We start from the raw sequence: 24,892 nt of genomic DNA on the forward strand, positions 1-24,892 counted from the left end.
CCTCTAGTAGCTTAATGTCTTTTGTATGGCAGTGCCCAAAACCGCCCCAGTATTCCAGGTGAGGCCGCCCCAGCGCAGAGCAGAGCAGGACAGTCCCCTCCCTTGACCGGCTGGCAAGGCTTTGCCTGATGCCCCCCAGGACAGGGTTGGCCCTTCTGGCTGCCAGGGCACTGCTGACTCATATTCAGCTTGCCATCAACCAGGACCCCTAGGTCCCTTTCCCGGCACTGCTTTCCACCATCTCATTCCCCAGTCTGTCCGTACATCCAGGGTCGCCCCATCCCAAGTGCAGAATCCGGCATTTCCTTTGTTGAACTTCACATGGTTGGTGATTGCTCAGCCCTCTTAATTTGTTGAAGTCCCTCTGCAGGGCCTCCCTGCCTTCGAGGGAGTCAACAGCTCTTCCCAATTAAGTATCATTGGCAGATTTACTTAGTACACCTTCAAGTCCTGCATCCAAGTTGCTTATGGAGACATTAGGTGGCCCATTAGTATCTCAGAAGAGTAAGTGTGGGGTCCCACAAGTGTGTGGCTGAGTAAACTTGTTCCCATCAGCCTCAGTGTCAGTTGACAAGACCAAGTTTTTCTCCTACAACAGTTGTCCTTTGAGGCTTGCCCATGTATATTTTTAATGTACTTGGTATTGCATGCTTGACAAGTTACCTGGAAATTTGTGTATTCTTTGGCTTCCTGTCTAGATAAATAGCAGTGAGAATTCTCCAAGGAAAAATGAAAAGAATAAAGAACAAGGGAAAAAATATGCTTAGTAATTGCATAGGGTAAATTAATGTGCAATATACTACCAAGCCTCTTCAAGACATGTGACCATCAGTTGTTTTATGAATTTCACTTGGACCATTTCTGCAATGGCAGTAGAAAAATAAGAAAGTGTTTTATTAGTGCATGAAAGCATATAATTTTCCATCTGCTAATGCCTAAAATTGTATAATTTTGCAAGGAAGCTGTACCAGCTTAGAACTACGCAGATTAATTTTGAGTCAGATTAAAAGGATAAATGAAGTTCTGCTTGTAAAACAAAATTTCCCTTAGAATGCTTATTATTTATCAGTATGTTGAAGATGCTAAATGTTGGGTTTTTTCTTATTTTAAATGTTAGATATCAGGCATTGGATTGTTACTTTGATTTTTCTCACATGTATTATAAGTAGCTCCTTAAATAAGATTTTCTTTTGTAAGTAACATTTCCTTTGCTTTTTGTAATTTGTTCAAGTATGTATTGGGCTTTCTCTGTATTTTAGTAAGATTTTTTTTCCTTTAGAGCATATGAGCTCAGTGTGCCTCCATTATTGAGCAGCATTGCTGGTCATTGAATCATTGCACTACAGAAATAATTTTCTGTTGACATTTTAAGAAAGTTGCTCTTGAAATGTTGCTTGCGCCTTTTAATAGTAGCATCAATGTTTTTAGGAACAAAATCGCTTCTCTGCAGTTGCTTTCTGTCTCTCCTCTTCTCTGAACCTTCCTCAAGCTTCCTTTCCTCACCAAGACCAGACCACCTTTGCCTTTCTCTCAGCTGATTCAGGAAACAAAACCCCAAATGCACCCTATTAATGCACCTCCCTTTGCAGGCAGCACAATGTCAAGTTAACCCCACAGCATGTATTTTTTTCCTTTTGTAGGTTACCCAGCCTTATTTGCCAGGATAAGAACTTAAGGTTTTGTTGTCATTTTTGTGTGTATATTTCAGTTTAATCCTTCTGTGTGTTTTTTTCATGTTTTCATCAATTTTTCTTTTCTCTTTATTTGATCAGTGTATCTGATTGTACCAATGTCACCAAGATCACCTCAATCTTCAAGATCACCAAGATCTCCTTACTCACCACAGTCCTCTCACCCGTATAACTTTACTGTACCTGAAATATTCATATAGCTCTCCCTTGTTGTGTTTTTGTTCTCTTATCCCTTTGTTAACTTCCTTATTTTAGTTTTTTATCCTGCTGTGTGGTTAGATTTACTATTTTTAGTATCCTCATTAGGATCCATTTCTGTTCTTCATTCTTTAACTATTCCATTCTTGCACTCTGTGGTTAAATGGGAGGTATATATTAGTAACATTGTATTTCTGGTATTGTGTATTTTTATGTAAAAGCATATTAAAAATGTGGACCTGTGGAAATAATACCTACTGACGAAAATGTGGCTGTCCTATGTTATGATTTACTGCTGTCTTTAAAATCTGTTTATTAAACTTCAAAATTTAAAAAACCCACCAAAACTGGGAAATAAAGATTTGCACAATATGGCTGCAAGAGATTGTTTTGTGTATAAAGGGACAACCACCCTTGTCCACATTTGATTTATTGCATGCTCGTAAGACAATCTGCTATAGCTTGAAAATGTTAAAATGGCTGCAAAAACAATTGCTGAAATCTTTAAAGACTATTAACAAAATAGTCAAAAGTACTGGCTTCACTGTACTATTCACTGGCGGTACTCATTCTTTGTTCCATCTTTTTGGGACAAAGCAACGAAATCTATCAGAACTGCACTGGTTCTTATACACCTGCACCTCCTCATGTGTTTCATACTTTACGTAACCCATGAATCATTTGGCATTTGCTTATTTGTTGCTCCATGCTTCATCCCAGTCAGTCCAAATGTGCTGTCTTCCTTAGGTTATCCCTCCATTCAAGTGGAACTGGAAACTCCCACTGGGTTGCGCTTCGTGCCGCCCACCCCTTTCCATCAGGACGATTTCTTTAGCGACACCTCTAGCCTAGAGTCACCCCTTAGAACTCCCAGTAGACTGAGTGACGTGTTAGTGACCTCCCAGGGACAAGTAGATGGTACAGCAGCAGCACCGCCAGTGGTGACTGAAGAAGACACTTCACTGGATGACAGCAAAGTCGATTTCTCAGTGCCTAGAGAAGGAATACCTAAAGATATTTCCATAGGCGAGAGCCAGTTGGAGGAAGTGGACCTTAAGGATTTTCCACGGTATCTTGGTAGTTATGGCGAGATATCAAAAGATGCTAAACAAAGGCAGAGTGAAGAGACTAGTAAAAGAGGAGTAAGGACTGAACAGCCTGAGAGAGAAAAGTCTGGTACTGATGAGGAGATGACGGCAGAAAAGTTTAAGTCTCTGTTTGAGGACATTCATCTGGAAGAAGGAGCTGAGTCTGAGGAGATGACGGAAGAGAGAGTGTGGTCAATTCTTAAAGGTGTTCAACAAGCAGAACACGAAATGTCTTCAATTACAGGTTGGCAGCCTGACTCGTCAAGTGTCTCTGAGCCACCGACGTCGGGACGCAGGATAGGTGGTAGCCTGCTGGATCGCTTGGATGATAGGTGAGCACCTTTGTGTTGGAGTGTGTGTGTAAGCCAGCTTTCCCACGCTTGTTCCTCCAGGAGCAGTGCAGAGCCTGCTGCTCTACTATTCCATGAGAATATGCATGTATATTTACATGTACATTTAAAGGAAAAAGTAATAGTTGAGGTGAATTGTCCTCAGACGTATTTGTCTTTAAAAATATTTATCAGGTTTCATTCTTGATACAGGAATTTGAGAAACATTTCGTATTATCTTTAGCAGGTAATATTACTTTTCACGTCCTTTATCTGGTGTATTTCTATTTTTAATTAATCTAAGTGATCTGTAGATGTAGCTGAAATCAAGAACATTATCTGAAACCAGGATACTACATTACTCTTATTTCTCGAGTACCTTTTTAGCAGTCACCCTTTCTATTGCATCCCTTTGCGTTCCCTCAGATAGTTGTTACTTTTTCCATAAGCTGATTTTTGAATTGTCAGTTTTATTAACACTTATTTCAAGCATATTATGTCATGCCCATTTACTAGACTGTTTTAAAAGAGATGAGTTACCAGGCATAAGAAGGTAAGAATGGTGATACCGAATCCATCTAGTACTGTACGTTGTCTCCCATCAGTGACTGCAGAGAATGCTCAGGGAAGGAGAGTGGCTGTATATCCTGTTTTCCTCCTGCACTCTCCCAAGCTCCATTTATCTTCAACATAATGACCTGCTGAGATGGGTGCTTTCTATATATTTATCCTCAGTGCATTTCTCTTGTATGAGCTTTTCCAGCCTCCCCTTGGACCTGCTTAAGCTTTCAACATTGGCAGTATGTGTTGCTATGTTCAGCCCTGCTGAATGGGTGAGGGGCCCCTGCCTGCCTTTGCTTTGAACGTGGCTCCCGTGAGCAGGAACTGAAGGAGCCAGGTCTGCAGGAGCTGTAAATCAGTACAGAGTCATTATCTGCACAGCGATCATTTGTCTGTCAGCAGTTTACATCCTTTGCATCTTTGACTCAGGATGTTTTAAGGTTCCAGGGAGCATTAGATACTCTCTTATCAAATCCAGTGGGAATTTGGCCATTGATTTCAGCAAACTGATTGTCTTTCAGGACTGTAAAGCACTTGAACTACTACTGATGAGATTCCTGTTGTTAAGCAAGTTTTGTTATTCTGCATTTTATATTGGGTTAAATTAGTAAAACAGATCACTTTGGGAATCAGGAGGACTTCCTTAAGAAGATAACAGAAGATCAGTTTCTAGCTAGATGAATTCACTTTGCTATCCTTTAAAATAGTTTTGCCAGCAAATAGCTGGCATATTTTCATATGTACAGTCATAGTGTTTAACAGAAAGTGAGCAAAAATGCAAAGGAAAAGAACACTGTACATCAGAAGTCCAGGTTAAACCTGTCCATAGTGAATCTGGGGTAAAATTTTGGTCAGTTTTCTGTCTCGTAGTTAGCCTTCCTTGCCTTGGTCTATTATTGAGAATCTGCACTGTCTAAGGATTTGTTTTCAGATACCAATATTTTTTAAAAGGCATAACTTATCTGGAGTACAGATATTGTACTTTGGGGGGAAAATGACCTATTTGGTCATTAGTGGTAATTGCATGGTAACAGATACTTTCATTACCTCTTTGGTTAGAGAGCTGGTTTAAGAATTAGTGCCTCGAGGCTTTAGCTCATGATTATGTAAGGGAACTGGTAGGTTTTGTATATTGGTTTTTTCTCTTTTTCCTACCCCCCCACCAAGTGGAAGGAGATTAACATAAAACATTTGGCCGTGTTTCCAGTGTCCACCATATTTTCATTGTTTCTGAAAGGATGCCACAGTGCAGAAGACAAGGTTATTAAATAGATTGATGTTTGCAAGTGGAATCTAAAATTTTACTTTTCTCTGTGTGAAATGTATTTGTTAAGACTGAAGGCTCAGTAAGAGGCTTGATGCTTTGCCCTTCTGCCTGTGATTTAAGCACTGAACAGCTGTCTATTCCTTTTTCTGTAGTTCGGACCAATGTCGAGATTCTGTTACCTCATACGTCAAAGGAGAAGCAGGGAAGCCAGAAACAAATGGAAGTCTATCCGAATCCACATCAGAGGCAAAAACTAAATCCTACATCCAGGAATCTTTAAATGATGTGGGAAAACACAGTGACAAAGAAGCCCTGAAAACAAAGCCCCAGATCTCAACTGGTACTGATGAGCAAACGTTATCATCAACAGGATATCAGAAATCTTTGGAAGAGACTAGCAAGCCAGCAACAGAAGGCAGCAAAACATCTGTGCCTGTCAGTGTGAAGAAGATGGGCTGGAGTACTTCTGAGGATGGCAAGCCAAGAACAAGCATCCAAGAGGAGGAGGGAGCAGTAATGTCTGAACAGAAGGTACAGTATGTCCTGCAGTAATTAACGATGTGAGGAGTCCCTGTTGCTTGACATATTGCTTGACATAATTTTTTGTAAGACTTGTAAAGTTGTTTGTGACAGGGTTAGGAGGGTTTTTTTATCCTTCTTTATGCCTTTTTTATTTATTACTGAATTGAGAAAAATGGAAGCTAGTGGAAATTTATATTTGTGTTGTGAATAGGATGAGGTGGAGTCAAGGCAGGCAGAGGAGCCAAGCAGGGCTGCATAATCCTCTGCCTGACTGGCCCTGAGCCCTGGAAGAGGTTAGAGCAGCTTCTGGGACTGCTGTTCTGTATCACTGGGGAACAGGCCCCTTTCCTGCCCTGACATACCACCTATGCAAACAGTGCCAAACAGCTCAGCTGTCCTCCATCTGTTTCCAGTAAGGTGTTGCCACTGGTTCCCACTCTTCCTGTGGCATTGAAGTTAGCAAAGAGATATAGGGACTCTTTGGGTTCTGTCCTGCTCCTTGTCCCCAACACTCCCTGCGCTTTGTTTGTTTTTTTTTTTTACTCTGTTAATTGGCAGAAAAATACTTTTGGGTTATATTTAATCTCCTCCTTATGTTTTTTTTGTTTCATGGCCTTGTTCATCCCAACTTTGAAGTCCATCCATTCTTTTTGGAATCAAAAGATGTCCAAACATGTAAAGCACTTTTCCAGGTGGCAATTCTTTCTTCTTAAAATACTGTGAGGGTCATCCCTTCCTTTCTGTCTTGCCCAACTCACACATCCTTAACTGCAGAACTCCAATTATAAGTGGCTTTCTGACAATGAAAATTTTGATAGCTTTCTCAGCTGCTTATATTTATTTCCCAGAAGCTTAAAAGTAAAGCTGATTCAAAGGATGGCTTGTAGCCCTGCAGGTGTGTGCACCTCACACCCCAGCAGTGGGAGGGTTGCCACAGAATAGACCTCAGGGCCAGCAGGGCTGGCTGAAACAGGGAATTGCAGAATTTCTTCTACATTCCTCTCTCTGCTGCGATTGTCTTTTCCTGGGCATAATACAGGAGGAGATTGTAACTTCTGGAAGCAAGGTATTTTAGTAGAATTTCTTCTACTTGCTATAGCTACTTTTTTTTTTTTATTGTAACACAATAAAAATGTTGGCTGTGGTGGGCTGCAATAAATCATTCAGGTTTAAATTAGTTCGTTTTAAACTATTCTTTTGATTATACAACCAAGAGTTCTTTTATTAGATGGTAACATAATCGGTCTCAGCAGTTATGCAGCATATGATTGTTATTATCTTGTTATTAGTTCGTGACACAGTAAGATCTTTCCTAATGTTCATTAATTACTGGAATACTTAAAAAATGTAAGAGCCTTTGCAGAAGGCAAAGGGAGTTAAAGGCAGATGGCAGAGTTCCTTAGTGTTTGTAGGCTTTGGAGACCTCAGAATGATGGTACTGCTCTCTGATTCAATGCAGCAGTAAGTGTAGATGCACACTGTAATGTGCTGAGGGTGTGCAAACGTGCTGCACTTCCCCCTCTGCATTCCCATCAGTGGGAAGATAACTTGTCATCCACTTCTGTGTGCTCTTTACTTTTGGATATCCCATCTGGATTGAGAAGAATAAGTGAGTGCTTTTCTTATGTGTGCTCTCTGCACTACTTTACTTTATTGGTAAAGGCTGATAATCTTATCTGCTAAACAACAAGTCTTTTTATAGACATGATCTTTGAATAAACTGGTATCAGAAAATAATGTCACTTCTAAATGTGGGTCTCTCACAAAGCCTGAACGGGTAAGAAACCAGGATCTGTTAGAATGACAACAAGAACTGCTTTAATATCTTGTCGATACTTTTTTCAATAATATCTTCTAATTTGAGGTCAATAGTTTAATTACTAACACAGTTAATCTCCTGGTGAGACACTTCATATGCTGTCATGAAAACAGAAAGAGAATTTCAACTGCAGTCTTTCTGCAAGGCGTTCTTCAGAAATGCTCCATCAAGAGAGAAGTACGGAAGAAACAGATTTATTTCTGTGGAAAGAAAGTGGGAACAAAATAAAAAACTGCTTCCCAAAGTAAGAGATTTTGTTCTGTGACTCACTGGGAAAGGGCTAGGAATCAATAGTCACCCACCTGCAGGAGAAGGGCTGCATCAGTGTTTTGGCACACAATTTGCAGCAGGAGATAAACCCAGACAACTGATATTGGGCTGACGCCTGGTGATGTGGATGAAACAAATCTTTGGCCTCATCCCAAGTCCACATAAATGCCCAGACATTTACAAATGCAATGGAGTGATGGTGTGGGTCATATAATTCTCTACAAATGCTCAAGCATCAAATTCCAGTGATCTTTTTAAATGAGAGAAGCACAGCACAGTTGCTCTAATATTCCAAAGAGGATGATGTCCACTGCATGGTCAAGGTGACTCTTAGTGTCAGAATTTCATCACAAATAAACCACTTAAAGCTGTTTATTAAAAATAACTCTTGCTCTAAAACCTTTGTGCCCTCTGGAAATCTTCTGCTTCTTGTTGCTTCTTCAGGATAGGATTGGATTATAATTTTTTGTATCTATATTTGATTAGTGCCAGAGGACTGCAGGAGACTTCACATGCAGACAAATGCTGTCATCCTGCCCTAAATGCTTTTTGTTATATAGTCCTTTTTCTCCTCCACCCACTTATGCCTACTCTTATTTAACACATAATTTCTGAGAAATGCTTCTTGTTTGGGATGTCTTGGGCCGGATTCAAACAGAGAAACAGAACTGCAGTTCTCAATAGCCACTATTTATGATTTTTAAATTTTTTAATCATTCAGGTTGTCATTAAGTAACCTAGAGGAAATTTTCAAATTTCTCTATTCAGGAAAAGGTTGGTTCAGACAAACATCATGGGAGAAGGGCCTCTGCCCTGAGTCCATCACACACAGAAGTATGAAGCCCTCCTTCAGGCATGTGCACACAGAGCTGCTCAGCCCCAAAGCTGAGGAGCTCCTTGGGGTTTGGAGGGGAAAGCACTGGGGCTGTCAGAGGGTGCCAGGGCAGAGTAGACCCCTCTGTGCAGCTGTGGTACCTCCTGGCACCAAGCTGACACCAGAGTCACACTGTTCCCCCTGCCCTGATCTGAGGTCTAAGAGCTCTCTTCTTAAAACATTGCAGAATGATTGTGCTTCACGCTGCAGTTTTGTTACTTAATAGAAGACAAATAGTGAACAGGAAAGCCATTTACATTTGTAATCTCCTGTGTGGAGGTGCTCCACTGAATCCTTTTGTGTGACTCTCTTCTTTTTTTTATTAGCAAATTTACTTCCCACACTTTGTGAATCCATAAAATTTGTTTGAAACAGTAATTTTTGAGGAGAAAAAAAATCAGTGAGCTATGACAAGGTTATTTAGTACACAAAATTTTTAAGAACTGCATAAGATTTAGAAACTCCGCAGGTCAGATGCATTCTAAAGACCATTTTCTAAGACTTAAGAGCTGCTGAGATATTCCATAGCTGGTATACTTATCAAGTTACAGCATGCCAAGGAGCAAAAAGACCTCCTCCCACTATATACTTTAAGAGTGAAACTGCGAGTCATTATGTACATAATAGAGACAGGGAAAACACTGTCCATGATAACCTCTGTTTTCTTCTCCTAGTCCTGATCAGCATGTTCTGTCTTGCAAATGTGCTGTTCAAATGTACTAAAACTGCGTTTATTAGGAATGTAGTGACAGTGACAGTGAGATTGAGAGTGATTCGAGCTCAGGTGAAGAGCAGAGAATTACTACAAGAGTTTATCGACGGCGGTTGATTCTGAAGGTACCTCGTGATTTGCATTCTTGGCACAGCGTTGGCATGGACCTGGGTTGAACTGCTCTGTCAGAATGTCAGTTTTGGCATACTGGAGTCCCTCTGGTAGTGTGCTTTCCACTGCCAGTGTGGATTTATAACCAAGCGCTAGGCAGCCTTTCCTTGCTTAACCCAGAGGTTTATGGTTGTCTTCTGCTGGAAAATAACTGTGCTGCATGGCATGTTGTGTCCTTCACTGACACTGCTGTGCATGGTGTTGGTCTCCTGTAGAGCAAATATGAATTGCAGACAGAAGGGTAACTTTTTTTCTCTGTTTTCTTTAAAATATTTTAAGTTACAAGTTAGACATTTTGCAGGAATGCACATGAGTGGAATATAGGAGAGTATGAGCAATGTATTTTGGTTGAAACTTGTGGTAGTAAGTGCTTAATGTGTTCTGGAAAACCTTCTCAATACAGCAAATTATCCTGATTTTAAACCTATCGAAGTTAATAAAAGTCTTTACGTTGCCTTCAGTAGGCTCTGTTTAATATATTTATTTACAGGTTGCCTTTATTTATAGCACCATATGCTTTATATACTGATAACAATGGCATAATCAAATAATTGCATGTGCCCTCATATTTTTTCTTGTTTGGTCATACAGTATGGCATTATTTGCCTGCAGCATATAGCATGAGAAGATAATTCTGCATCGGAAACCATTATGGTAATCACTCAGTAACTTACAGGATTTATTAGGCTCTTATTAGAAAACCATGTAGTCAAGCCATGAAAAAAAAAAAAAACAGCCAGGCACCTTAGTGCTATTACAGCACTACCTGAGTTTGCCTAAGCTGTAATTGTTACTTTAGGAATAATTTGTGATATTCCAATTGCACATATCTGTATCACTGTTGTTTCAATGCTTTGTGGAGGGGAGCCTGCGTACAGACACCGCACTTCTTGTGCAATGTGGGTGGCAGATAGGCTGCTCTGCACAGCTGCCAAACAGTCCAAAATACAGACACTTTCAGAAAAGGCAAGATGATGTTTCTGTCTGTCTTCATTATGAGTCTCTTCAGTATACCAGTCATGTTTCTGTTCAGGATAAGGCAGGAACTGCAAAAATGAGCTCAGTAGAAGCGAATGTTTTGTCCGATCCATCATCTCTCCAAGCAGAACCTGCTGCCTTCCATGAGGGGCCCTGGGCAGGTCAGGGTATAACCCTTCATCAGTAATTGCCCCTGCAGATAAAACATGACTGCTCAGGCTTAGGAATGTGGGGCAGGCAGCCTGTGGGTGATTACAGACCCTCCAACGCTGTAGGGGCATCTCTGGTAAAACACAAAGTGTAAATGTGCTGCAAGTTTCAAAGGCTGCATAGTTGGCCTGTAGCTGAGGTCCCCCACCCAATTTATGTCTGAACTATTTTGGTGTCTGCTGGTTTGGAGGCAGGAAATGTTGAAGTAGAAAAGGGGAAAGCGTGTGAAAGGCAGCCTTCACTTGGTTTCCAAGTACAGCCTCTGTGTTTAGAGAAAGGCACAGAAAATTGGTCTTAAATGTGGTGGTATAATTTGGGGTTGAACTTTTAACAGAGCAATGGTAAAGCAGCATATATAGTGTTGCAATCTGCAGCTAGTGCAGACGCAGTGGGGAGGGTGTGCATGGTGAGTGGAGGCGGCTGAACCCGCTCTGTTGGGAATGTGTCTGATCTCAACTGGATTGGAGCTGTACCTGTCTCTTGATTAGAAAATACATGTGATGCTTCTGTTATTTTCTGATCATTTATAGCTTCTTTTTTATCCCCCACTCTGCATCTCAAGATAAGCTTAAAACAGGACAAGAAAAAAATTGAAACCAGCAATCGTCAAGCCTTTTAGAGGAAGAGTTAGATAGTGGAAACAGCCATTTCAATGAGTATTTCAATCATGTAAAGTTCATGAAATGGTGGTATGAAATGGAAGAATCAAGCTTTAACACTGGTAGGGATCAGAACTTCAATTTCTGCACATTCCTGGGAACAGAGGTTCAGTTTGGGTGAACTGAAATCACTGTGAGAGCATGCACCCAAGCTGGGGAACAGCTCCTCAATCAGGGAAGAGGTCTCAGGATACAGTGCTCAGAGGCACTGAGCAACACTCTCAGCCTGCAGAGTAAAAATTTTAACTCTTGTATTCCTGCTGCAGGGCCCCCAGCAGTGGTTGGGAGCAGCAGGCTGTTGCCTGCCAGTGCCTGAGTGCCCGGCAATCCCAGCCCCACAGCCCCAGTGCCTCTCTTAGGCTCATACTGAATGGTGCCAGTGCACTTCCGTGGAGCAGAAGTAAGAATTAGGCTCTCCTTCTACTCCTGTGTTTTCTGACATACCTGGCTAGCCTAAGTTGTTAAGTGGCGATTCAGGGTGGGAGGCAGGGACATTTTCACTCTGACCTGACTCTCCCATCCCACAGGCAGCACCTGCCATGCACTGATGATGAAATGCTCCAGTGCTATTCTGCAGTCATGCCTGGACCATGGGGTACTTATCCTACACTGTCTTATGTTGTGGTTAGTCAGGAGCCAGCCCTAGAAACCTTTGTCGAATTTGCATTCTCTGGAATAAGAGCTGTTTTGAATATCTGAAAAACCTAGGCACAGGCTTCAGAAATGGATGCAGTGCTGTGCCCATGCTGTCAGCCCGCTCTGCCAGCTTGTCTTCAGCAGCAGTGGGGAGGGGATGAGGGTATGCTGGGAACCTCCACTGGGCAGAGCTGCATGTGGAAACTGCATTGGTTTACCCTAGCCTTTATTAAGAGGATCATAGAATGGTTTGGGTTGGAAGGGACATTAAAGATTATCCATTTCTACCCCCCTACTGTGGGCAAGTGCCACCTTCTACTAGACCAGGTTGCTTGAGCCCCATCCAGTTTGTCCTTGAACATTCCACTGATGGGGCATCCACAACTTCTCTGGGCAACCTGTTCCAGTGCCTTACCATCCTCACAGTAAAGAATTTCTTCCTAATATTAATCGCTCTTCCTGGTTTTCATTACTGCCTGCATGTTGCATTAAAAGCAACAGTCACATAGCCTGCAGGGATGAACTTTGGCAACGCCAAAACCTTGAGGATAAATTGAGTCCTGTGTAAAAAAGGCTTTGTTGTGTGCCTCCACAGGTACTGTCAGGGCTGAATTGCTTCATTACCTTTGCTTTTCTTTCCCAACTTGTTTTTCCTTTCAGTGCATTATTGCTAAAACTGTTATTTCCGTTTAACTGCTACCTTAGTTCTCTGTCCTGGCCCAAATATGGGGCTTTTCTCTCCCCCGGAGGTATTTTCCCAGCAGTCCAAGAGCTGAGTCCTGTCAAGTGTTCAGCACTCTCGAGCACATTCCCATGGGATTTAGCACTTCAGAGGGCTGAGCCTATAAAACCAGACAAGCAAGGACTGATGCCCATTTCCACATGTAATAGGATCGTATTCTAACCTCAAGGTAGTGCAGATGTTTTTGTTTTTGCTTCCTTTCCCCTCTTGCGTTCACATGGTGGATTGATGGGATGGGGCATTGCAAAAGAAATGGGTTTATGGCAGTGCAGGAATGCGAGCAATTAGCACACAAGGGAAAAATAAGAGTGCTGCCACAATGTGCATATTCAGAGCCTGATCCAAAGCTCCTTTTATTCAGTCATGGCAGAAATCAGCGTCTAATTTTTCATGCTCTTTCAGAGGTTGTTAAATCTTTCATGGATACAAATTTTTGGCAAAACTATTTAGTAAGTTTCTTGCCGAAAGGTTTATGGTAGCATGTAATGGAAAACAAAATATATTTCTAAGCAGGGGTTATTCAAATCTGCTGTAATTTAGTATCTTGTACTTTTGTTATTTCTTGCCAATTTTTATTAAAGATTTGTCCCTTTCCATGTGTTTTGCCATGAAACGCCCCATTACTGATCATGGAGGGTTTGTTTCAGCCTGCACTGGACAAGTGGCGTGGGAGCCTGAGCAGCAGTCAGTCAAAACCGCAACCAGCAGCTTCCATGGTCTTACTATTCAGAGGAAACTTATTTATGGAAAGTGAAAATGTGGCCATCCTGTAGGTGAGAAGAATTAAGAGGTCTGTGTAAGGCAAATGAGAAGCGTTTCTTTTTTTGTGTTCAGCTGGGCACAGCCTCTCCACTGCAGTCCCTGTCTGTCTAGGAGAGCAGCAGATTTGCTCTGCTCTGTAGCTTCCCTCACTTTGTCTTGCCCCAGGAGAGTTGGAGCTGCCAGCCTCAGTAAAATAACACAGGGGTAAATTAAACCACTCACTACAAGTGCTGTTATGAGGTCTGTTCATCCTGTTGTCCTTCATGCAACGAGCAACAAACCTCTGAGGCAGCTCCCAGTAGTGGGCTGTACTCTGTCCCATTTGCGGCACCATTTCCTCTCAGGTCTCCCTGGCTTGCAAGTTGGTTTGTTGGGCTTTTTTTCCTTTCCTCCCCCTCCTATGGCTTTAGCAATACGTCTGCAAACAAGCAAGTACAGACTCAGCACGGGTGCAGGCGGAGAGTCGTGGCATCTGATTAACAAGGTCTCCCTGAGCAGGCAGAACTCACTAATGAAAATGACCTTAATGAAAGATGTTTGTTTCTCCTGCCACTGCCACAGAGGCTTGAGACCCCAAGGAGACTGAGGCGCAGCTGCTGTTTATGCATTACAAGAATGTGATCTCGAGACTGAGGGGATTATGTCCTGATGGTGGCTTAGGCCAGTAGGGGAAGAGGTCTGAGGGCTCTGTACAGCTCCTGTTCCCATTACGGCATTGCCTCTGGTCTTTGGCAAAATTAAATATTTAGGATATTTCCATCTTGCTTATTTCTGCCTGCTTTTAAATTCCTTTTTATCCGTCGGGGTAAGACACATCCAGCCGCACCTTTTTTCTCCACTGTTGCAACAACGCTATATGTATAGGAGGAATAAAAGGGACTATTATCCCTCTAGTAACAAAACAAACATGAAAGAAAACCAGAGCTCTGACAAATCTGCAGTGAACTTTGGCACAACACTGCAGTATGGACTGTATAACTCCATTTATCTGGAGGTCCCTGGTAACACCCATAATCTGCAAATAAATGTTAAGAAAATCAGTGGAGCTGATCAGTGGAGTGGACTTTGAGGAAACTGCTCTTTGCTTCTCCTGCCCTGGAGAGCAGCAAAGAGAGGATACCAGCTGGTTTTGGCAGGACTACACTCCAGCGAGCAGGGTGACATTAAAGCACTCTGCTTTGCAAAGCTTCCTGGCATGTTCTGGGGCTGAGGCTTGCAGACTGCAGCCTTTGTATGCTTTAGTCCCAGGGATATAACTGGGCTTCCAGTAATCGCGGTATTAAGTTTTCTCCCTGCCTTTCTAAAGCTTTTGGTACTGTGACAGTGCTTTTGACTGATGAAGGGTAAAATGAAGCCCACATAAGTATGATGGAGCAGAAAGAATTTTATTCTTTAGCTGTGACGCAGATGCACCAGCTTTGTGTTTAAAAACAGCTTTTGTTGACAAGGTCATCTAATGTGCCATTCTAACCCAAAGCTGGTTTGAGTAAAGAGTAAAACTGCCGGTGGGTAAGGGTTTTTTTTTCCTAGCAAACATCCGTCTTTATAACTGCATAGGATTAGAAACGTCAGTAAATCAGATCTACCTCCTGCCAATTGTGAGCCCTCCTGCTATTTGTTTAACTACCCACCAGCAAGAGAATTGTGAAAGCTGGATTTCATGCGTGCTGACTGCTGAGTATTTACAGCATTTATCATTAAACTGTGCTTAAAGGAGCATGTAGCTAATTAAAAAACAAGATTCACCACACCTTTAAAACTGCATTTTGTTTCAAGAGACATTTTTCAGTGCATCGATACACTTCTCATTTTAAAGCTGAATGCAGAAATTCTGTCTGTTTTAAGGGATAACCTTGCTCCTAGCTGCAATTAGGAGTCAAAAGAACCAGTACACACAAGTGATATTGGTGTGTTAAGTAGTCTGGTGACCTTGCTGCTGGCCATGTTGTTTTATTTCTGATTTTCATGGGTTTTATTGTAGTGGCTTTGGAGATCCTGTTCATGAGAGGGAACCTTTCCATACCTCTGTGCTCCATGGGATGTCTGGGCCAGGGTTCTCTTCTGCTCCTTAGGGCACTGTGTGGGATCGCACCGGGGAGTCTCTGAACCCATGTGTGGGAGGCCAGGAAAGAAACTGTGCAGATAGTTCCCCATCTGCTATGCATCTGATTAAAGTATTAAGTCTCCGGAAATCAGTATTTCCCCCTCCCATGTCTTTGTGAATAGGAAGCCCCACAGGTTTCGGTTCCCAAAACCTTTACCCAAGCCTCAGCAGCAGTCCCGGTCCTGTCCTGGTTTCTGCTGTTTCTCTTGTGAGAAAGGAAGCAGCGGCTGCGGCTCCGGGCCTTGCTCACCGCGGGGGCCGCCCCTCACTTCCCTCCTCCTGCCATTGCCTGGCCGCGGGGCTGAGCCAGGTGTGTAATTTCTCCTTCCTGTGACCCCTCACCCCAGTCCTTCTGGGGAACAAGTTGTCCAGGCTCCTTCTGAAGGCTTCAGTAGCCGTTTGTTCTGCCGTGCTTTTGTAGGGATGCCACCATTCCCAAGCCTGGGGACCTCAGCTATGTCCCTTCAGCCCCAGGTGCAGGACCTCATCCTTATGTCCCTATGACTCCATAGGGAGTCCACCTGGCTGTGGTGCCTGCCCTTCTGGGGGTGATGCTTCCTGAAGCACCTGCATTCAACAAGTTTTGCAGTTTATAGCCTGTGAAAAGCCTGGGGAAAAAGATGTGAAAAATGTCTGGAATTCTTTCATTGCTTAATTATCAAGTGATGACTTCAATGCAGCTTTCAATGTGAAGAAAGCAGAAAGTCTGCACTTGTGAAGAACGACAAATGCTGGCCAGGGGCTCAGCTCTGGAATACTCCCCTCTGGCTCCCGCCTGCTGCCTTCCCCCCAAAGCAAGGGAATTGGAAAAGCTTGGCTGTAGAAAAGACCACAAATGGCTCTTAATCAAAAGGAATGGCTTATTTTGCTTAGAGCTTAGAAATAGCATACAGTCCTAACGTTACAATGTTCATATTGAAAAAACCGTGTTTGTAGGGAAAACGGTTTTAAAAAAATAAACATGGCATCACTGTGTTTGTTTGTTACAGAGCAGTGTCAGGAGCTTATGTAGACAACCATGTAGTGTATAGACCACAGCAAATAGGAATTATATTTGCCCTGTTCTGTTTAGTAGGTGGAAGCATTAGGACAGATTGATGTTGAGCTATAATAATCTAATTTTAAATATTATTTTTTAAATATTTATATAACGTGTTTTATACAATGTTTCTTTCTTCTTCTTTCCTCTAGTTGTAATTTTTTCCATAGTGGGTTGAGGGGAGAAGAAAAGTTTTAAGGATTTTGTTTGTTTGTTTTTTGTTTAAATGGCTATTCATTTGCAAGTGGAAATTTTTCATATGTAGGACAGCTATATTATCATTATGTTTGCTTTATTTATATGAAAGATACAAGCACAGTCAATGGATATTTTTGAAGCATCAAAAGCAGTGCTTGCTTCAGCACCCAGGTTTGGAAACATGATTTTATGAGGTAATGTTAGCAAAGTTCTTCTGGAACATAAGTTCACAACTGCCAGCTAGCCTTAGACTCTAAAGTAATGTCATTTATTTATGATTTGAGCTATAATTCTTGTGGTGGACTTGAGTCATTAGCATAGCAGTTAGGAAGCTGCTTTTACATTTATTTACACTGGTCCTATAAATTGCTGACACTATAAGAAGCGATGGCTGGAGTGCTGCCGACCTCAGTAAGTCATGGACTGGGCTATAGGTCCAGGCAGGTGTTACCATGGTGGGCAAAGTGTCACGTAAGATACCTTTCTCCATTTTGTAAACGCTGAGAAGTCTTGTCTTCTGTGTGTGTGTTTCAGACTTCATGTTTAGCAAGCTACAGGCAGAGCTGTCTTTTTAAATCCCAGATTTCCCCCCATGTTAGACCATGTTACTGTGTGTGCCGGGCGCTGAGAAGCTGTGAAAAGCTAATGGATTTCTGATTAGAGATTATGTCATTATGAATTTGTGCCTCCATCTCACAGGTCTCAGACTGACCACCAGATTTTGTTGCACAGACAGCTTCATGCCATGCACTAGTTAATAAGAGCAATGTGCTAGAAGCTCACTACTGGCTTTAGGGACACATTCTGTAGAATAAACTCACAGGTATCGGCATGCTAAATGAACGAGGCTTTCATACAATTTGTGTGACATAAAGCAAACCGTTATATAAAGTTGAAGCTAGCATGTGCTTGTTGCTTGGATTGGTGTGGAAATATGTGTGGGTTTGACAGAATATAGGCTCTATTGCTAATCTTATAACACGTTCTTTAGGGTGAGGAGGCAAAAAACATTCCCGGTGAATCTGTAACAGAGGAACAGTTTACCGACGAAGAAGGCAACGTCATCACGAGAAAAGTAATCATGAAATACATCACTGCTCTGAGTCTTTGCATTCAAGTAACTTCTTTTTAACATACTTTCTCCCTTTAGAATCTAGGAAAAAAAAAAATCGATATTTTTCATGTATTGCTTTCCACAGATCACCCGGAAGGTAGTAAGACGCTTTGTTATCCCCCATGAGAGAAAAGTTGGTGAAATGGTAATGGAACGGGGACAACCAGGAAATAACAGTAGACACAGAGGGTTGTGTTGACTGCTAGAAAGTGCTGCTAAAGGGCTGGAGGTTTGCATTTAACAAGAAGCCTTGGCAAAGTGCGGTGCTTGCGGTTATTGGCAAGTTGTGTGTGTGGGTGACGGGGCAGGGGTGTCTCTCTGTGCTGTGTGTGGGCAGGGGCAGCATCCAGGGGGCCCAGATAAATTCTGTTGGCACAGAGCATTAAGGTCTGTCTCTGTAAAACAGGCAGCAGGCTTAGGCCATAGGTTTTGGGCCTGTTTTGTGCCATTAAGATGAGCCATATCTGTGTGTTTGGTTAAGCCCTTGCAGAATTTGTGCTGTAGGTGTGTTGTGTTGCTTTTCCACCAGCCCAAAGGAATGAGCTGCAGTCTGATCCCCACTGGCCTCTCACTCACCTGTGTAATACCCTTGTGCTAGTGACTGAGGGTTTGCAGGATTCAGGGGAACAAGCACATACCCAAGCAATGGTATCCTCTACAAGCAAGCACCAATACAGGATTTTGTCCCTGGTGATTAAAACTGGAAGCCGTTCTGCAGGGCTGGATTATGCCCAGCTTCACCACCCTGAAAAAGAAGGGACAGTGGGAAGGACAGGGCTGCTGTGCACCAGCACACCCCAGCTCTTCTTGCAGAGGGCTCCAAGGCTATGGGCAGAGTGGGCAGGCTGTGCCTCAGCTGTCCTCTGTCTCAAGGAGCCTCGGGGGAATGGGCATCACCTCTGGAAACAAACGGCTTCAGAGGAGCTCGTGCCTTCTTCCCCAGCACATGGCCCTGGGAGGTCTTTGCTTCAGTAAAACTGTCCTTGGAGTTAATGAAATTCTTGTCTGAGTGAAAACAGATTCAGAAAGGAAGATAACAAACACTCTTTATGTACTGGTAGTAAAAAGAAAGAAAAAAAAAAAAGCAGGGGACACACACGTCACAGAAATAAAAGAATTGAAACAAACATATTTCCATTCCCACTTTCATAGTCGTTTATCAGGGGAAAAAAAATTCCTGCCCAGCAAGGGGGAAACATTTTCAATTTGCTGCACCAGATTAGATTAGTTGGAAACTACAAATAGTAACAAATACATCAATGCAGATCACCTGAGGGGTAAATTCTGCCGATAGCCACACGCAAGCAGATGCCTTTCTCTGATGTGAGTGAGGCTTGTGATTACTGGAGTATTTATTTTTAGATGATTATTGAGCTACTTTTAACGAGCAAAGATGAACTTTATTTTGGGGTTTGATGTTTTAAAGACACTGAAACCTGCACTGCTTGTCACTGTTACTGGTTTTACTTCTGTGCTGCTTCAGTGGCGGTTTTTGCTGGCTTTCTTCCTCCTCCTTTTATTCCATTACTAACCTGCTTACTTTAAAGCACAGACGTTGTGAAACATCATAACATCAGCCACAGCCTATGCTATCAGAAATGTTCACCAATCCAGCTGAGCTGGGAGGCCAATTGGGAAAGGAGATTTTCCCTTGACAGTGGCACTGGATCCCACTGTAGGTGGTGGCAGGGGCTCTGCCGAGGACTGCCAGCCAGGCACTCCAGCGCAGGGGTCATGCTGAAATTGTAGACCTATGTTTCCTGCTTGAAGATGATATTTCAGACCTGTGCTTTTGCAGCTCAGCAGAGTGGATAAATAGATTGTGTGTGTCTTTGAAATGAAGTGTTAATGTGATTTAACTGCTTTTTACTTATCCTGTTACAGCAAAATGTGAAGCCTGTTTTGGAAGCAGATTTATAGTTACGAGTACTCTCTGCAGACTGTGCTAATGTTTATACTTTTCCTTCAAAGCAGGGGGAAGCTTATAAGGTTAAGACAAAGAAAGAAGTCAGACACGTGGAGAAGAAAAGTTACTCATGAAAGCTGAAAGCCGACCATGGAACGGTCAGTGTGATCCATTTTCTTCCATTGCTGAAGGCTTTTGTCAGCACGGCGCTGTGCAGCACAGGGAGTAGCACCTGGGCTGCACAATGGCTTGACTCTGCTACCCTGACATTGCTTTCCAGCTGCAAAGCTCAATAGCTTGCCCTTGATCTTGTAAGCAGAAAATGACCTTGTGTTCACATATAGAAACTGAGCTTTACTTCTTGGAACATAAAGCGATATTGAGGCATGTGCAAGATTTCTGAGAGTTTTACAATGTCTAGTGTTTGTAATCCTTTCTACACCATTTTCTACCCCTAAAAATTAACTCGAACACAAATAGTAAAGGAGCTGCACACAAGTAAATCTGCTGGGAGTGAAAGGCTTCTTCCACTGTCAGGCGTGTGATCTGAGGGCAGTTATGCAAGTCAAAGTCCTTGTAAGTGAAGTGTCTCAATATTTGCCAACAAATAATCCCTACCAACTGTTTCTTGTGAATTTTATTGATCCAGCCTTAATGATTGTAGCAAACCACCAGCTGATGGTATAAGGGCTTTCCAAGCTGAAACTAAATGCACAGGCTAAGACACCCTTGCCAGAGGTGACAGAGCACCCTGAAGCCAGAGGCTGCCTTGTCTCGATGACAAAGCTACAGTCACACAGAAACATGCCTGTAAATACAGGAGGAGCCTGTCTGTGTCTGTCAGTGCTGGTCAGTCAGTCATGGCTCCAGGTTTACCATGTTCATGTCTTTTTTTCTACTCAGCACTTCTCTTAGCTTTGTTGGGTTTCAGGAACTGGGCAGAGGAAGAGTTTATGAAGTGCAAGTCTATGTGTTATCCTTTTCTTGTACATCTGGTATGGGATTGACTGTAGGATTTAAGAACAGGATAAACAGGACCTGGAAAACATACCAGATAGTGATGTGGAGGAAAAGGACAGAAGCAGAGTCTCTCCTGAGTCACCAGTCCCTTCTGACTGCTGCAATGTAAGGTAGCCCCTAAAGCCACCTGTGTGTGTGAATAGTGCCATTTGAGATGAGCAGCTCTCAGTGTGTGGGATCTAGCTGAGGGATTTATGGGATCAAGCCCCAAGGAGCAAGCTTTGTGAGGTGACTGGCATGCTTTCAGCATCTGGTAAGCACCTACTGCATCCACTTAGCACAACTGCTGAATTCCTGCTTTTATTGAGAGCCCTCCCATGTGTGCTAATAGAGTAATACAGCTTCACCTGCCTTGCTGCTCAAAATACTCATAAAATATTTAATGTTTTGAAAAGGGAGGTGATTCTTTTGAAACATCTTTCTCGTTCGTGGAGTTTAGGGATACAGGAGGAGAGCAAGACAAAGGGACGGCATTGCTTGTATGAAATTGTGTCCGACACTGGCTTCCATGTTGTTCCATGATCAATCTGCAGGGGCAGACCAGCAGAAATGTGTAAACTCAAAAGCACTGAAGGCAAGATGGGGCATTGAACCCCGTAAGCAGTATAGCTAAAGAGCCTGCCAGCATACAAGCTTAGTGCAGCACACACTGAGGATAAGGGAGAAGCATTTCATTTTGAAATGAAATGACATAAATAAGGCAGTCCTTGCCTAATGTATGAAATGGAGTCTGACCTTCGGGAAGCCAGACTGAGTTCCTCAAAACCAGATTTGCTCCCGTAACCACTGATGCATTTCTCCTGTGATTTCCAGTAGGCATCTCTTCCGTGCTAGAGCCCCTACCAGAGAGTCTGCCTTAGATAATGAACCTTTGCTCAGGGGGGAACTTTGTCCTGTAAGATGAATCTCTGTACTCCAAACTTTGATATGATAAGCATGACCAAATGTGCGTTAAGTAATTGTGACCCCATTCAAGAGTCCATTGAAAACATTTTATTTGGATGCAGAAGTGGAAGTATTTGCACAGGCAGGGGATTCTAATAGAAAACCAGTTTGTTTTGTAATCACAAAAGGCAAAAAAAATCCTGTTGGGGAGGCAGAGGTGGTTCTTTTCCTTTGAGTGTTTGAAAAATAAAGACAACGTTAGCTAGATTTTGCTGTGAAAATGTCTTTATCACCATTGCAAATAAACCCATTGTGAAACATAGGCTAAAAGGAAAAGCCAAGAAGTCTTGCGTGCAATTCCTCAGGACAGCACTGTGTGAGCTGGCATGACTGCTGCGATGGGAGCTTTTAGCAGCAGGACAGATTTATGACAACTGTAGATGTGGACAAGGACAGATTGCTTTAGCGTAGAAGGAGAGCGTAGCACTCCTGGGGAATGCGTGTGGACCTGTGACCTGATTAGTAAAGCGGCATGTCCGTGCCAGCCTGGATCCTGCAGGCACTGCGCAAGCCGCGCTCCCGAGCAGGCTGCCCTGTGCCCAGGTGCTGGGGAGCCGCAGGTCTCCCAGCTCCTGGTGTGTTTGTGTTTCTGGTTCCTGCCCTCCTTGCTGCAAGACATTGCTGTTGTACAACAGATGTAACAAACTCACTTTCCTCGCGTGCATGGCTCTGGATGGGCGAGAGCAGGAGCTGGACCCCATCTCCTCGGAGCCAGGCGGGAGATGAATGGGGCTGCCCCTCTTCCTTGCTTTGTCCTTCACCATGCCTCCTGAAGGCTGGACTCAGCATTCCTGGCTCTGCCAGTCATGTTCCCGAGAAACTGGCAGAGGTGGGTGTGCAAGGAGAGCGGGTTCTCCATCACTGTTGGGGGTGCTTGCACACAATGAAGAAAAACGTGCTGTGGAAGCAGCAGCTCTCTTGTTCTGGAGACGATGCCGTTTCTTCCACAATAAAAATACCTATTCCTTGTCATCATCGGATCTGACGGGCTGGTGCTGTGTCTGGGGTGATGAAATGCAGCGTGTTACAAAGGTACTTGTAACTCAGTTTACGAGCAGTGTGGACATCTGCAGCTGCATTTTCCCCTCATGCTGGGAGCTCAACTAATGTCATTACCTACCTGGAAAGTGTGTGATTTATCCTGCTGCAGAATTCCGTCATGCCAATTGCAGCTTTTCTGTTTAGTCAGGGAAAGGCACGAAATTGATTCTAACGAGAGATTCTGAAATGATTTCTGCTCTCTTTTCTTTCCATAGGACTGTGTGCTTTTACTGCCAGTATTCTAGAGGGACAGTCACGGAAGAAAAATCAACAGGAATTAAACATTCACCTATAAAAGTGTGCGTGTGTTTGCTGCTTCCCCACATTAACCGCATGGTTTTTATGCAAAAAGAAAAAAACAAACAAACAAAAAAACCCCAAACAAACAAAAAAAAATTAATTTAGCATGAGCCAATTTACAGAGCATGGAAATTCACGTTCATTCACAGGATTGGAGGGTGCGCAGTTACCAATGCAGTGTATATACAAGATGCCATGCTGTTAACAGCTTCTTTCAAGCAGTTTGATGTCATCTCAAAAGAAATAAATTCCTGTGGCCAGAGAGGATGTGCGAAGACAAAATTGTTAAACCATGGAAAGACACTAAAATTACTAAAATCCACAACAGCTCGCCTTATTTTTCTTGGACCCAAACTGTCAGGGTATAAAACACTATTTGTTTCTTTTTTAAACATCAATAGTTTTGCTGTAAATAAATAACACTGTATAAATTCTAACAAAATAGAATAAATGTTGATAAGGCACTGCCTTTTCGATCACAAACAGAATATTGCAAATGCATTGAGCAGGCTAGGTGTCTCAAATAGCTGCACCTACAGGGATATTCTGGGTGTATCTTCACAGATTCTTGTATATTAGCAATTATAATGTTTGTATATGCAAAAATGCTAGCTTGATTTTAAAAAAATCTTTAAAATCTGCTGCAAATTTAAATGATTCCCAAAATGAGGAATTCTGTAGTTCTGTGAAAATTTTTCTTCAGAGTACTAATATTTTGATGCATGTGTTTCACCTTATTTTGATTAAATCTTTTCCAGTTTTGCAAACACTATACCGCAACATGAAAAATAAGATTTTATCTGTAAACACAAAGCCCTTCATCTAATATTTGTTGCTGTTGCCAATTTTTCAATGAAATGACCTAAGACCCATAACATATACAGTAGTTGCATTATGGGGAGGGGGGTGCTATCTGTTCTCGCTTTATAACGGGGGTAATGCTTGCAGCTTTAGAAGTGGGTTGGTGCTCCAAGGAGCACAAGTTTGGGATATTTTTAAATGAACTGAAGAGAAATTATTAGCTAATAGACTGGCAGCACGCTGTAAAATTATTACTGTATTGTGTACTGGCTATAAGATGTAGAATCTTTCAGTAAGCCAATCATCTGTAATCATCCTAGCAGTGTAATATTAGGTTGTTAAGGCTGCTGTGTTTTAAAGGGCATTTTTATTTGGGTTTTGGTGAAATACTTTAATTTGTTGATTATATTCATATGGAAACAGCATTCATTGATAATAGCTCTAATTACATATGTATGAAAACAACAAACACTGGATGATCTAGTTGATTATTTAAGCATAAAATAAATTGTGTTAAAACTCTTGGATAATGTGTATTTGGCAGTGTTCTTGTACTCTACAGACGTGAGGCTTCATGGGGCCAGCTGTTAACCACCCCTGGCTCTCAGCTTCTTTTCCTCTCTGTTTCTTTTGTCTGCTCCACCTCCTTGTCTTCCAAGTGTGCCAGGCTTGGCAGGGTGTCCCCAGGTCAGGGGAACGGGAGAAAAACACAGCAGCCAGCAGCACATGCCCAGCAAAGTGCTGAACCCACCTCCCTAGGACGGAAAAGACGTGGGGAAAGGGCCTATGCAAGCCTCTTCTCCAACACGTGTGAGCTCTGGACCTCCTGGAATTTCTTTTGCCCCATTGAGAACCACTACCAAAGGCAGTTTTCTCCCCAGAGCATGTCAGTCAGACCAATAACCAACCCACTGCCCATGATGTCATTAAAGTGT

At 42.6% G+C, this 24,892-nt stretch overlaps 1 protein-coding gene across 10 annotated transcripts in view; it reads left to right on the forward strand.

Annotated features, from left to right (window-relative positions):
- ANK3 (ankyrin 3, node of Ranvier (ankyrin G)) overlaps nt 1-24,484 on the forward strand; it is a 362,370-nt gene extending 337,886 nt beyond the window's left edge. For 4 of the 10 annotated variants that reach the window (XM_017825988.1, XM_017825992.1, XM_017825989.1 and 1 more), the window contains 4 exons: nt 3,222-3,309; nt 5,287-5,665; nt 19,916-20,008; nt 23,072-24,484. In XM_017825988.1, the coding sequence (XP_017681477.1) occupies nt 3,222-3,309; nt 5,287-5,665; nt 19,916-19,984 (536 nt within the window). In that variant the 3' untranslated portion in view covers nt 19,985-20,008; nt 23,072-24,484. Of the gene's footprint in view, nt 1-2,636; nt 3,310-5,286; nt 5,666-9,357; nt 9,457-17,821; nt 17,906-18,029; nt 18,090-19,915; nt 20,009-23,071 lie in introns of all 10 variants that reach the window. The other 6 variants (XM_017825986.1, XM_017825995.1, XM_017825990.1 and 3 more) reach the window with 4 other exon arrangements.
- Nucleotides 24,485-24,892: the final 408 nt, after the last annotated feature.

The sequence above is a fragment of the Lepidothrix coronata genome, unplaced genomic scaffold (assembly GCF_001604755.1).
Source record: "Lepidothrix coronata isolate B3197 unplaced genomic scaffold, Lepidothrix_coronata-1.0 Scaffold124, whole genome shotgun sequence".
NCBI lineage: Eukaryota > Metazoa > Chordata > Aves > Passeriformes > Pipridae > Lepidothrix > Lepidothrix coronata.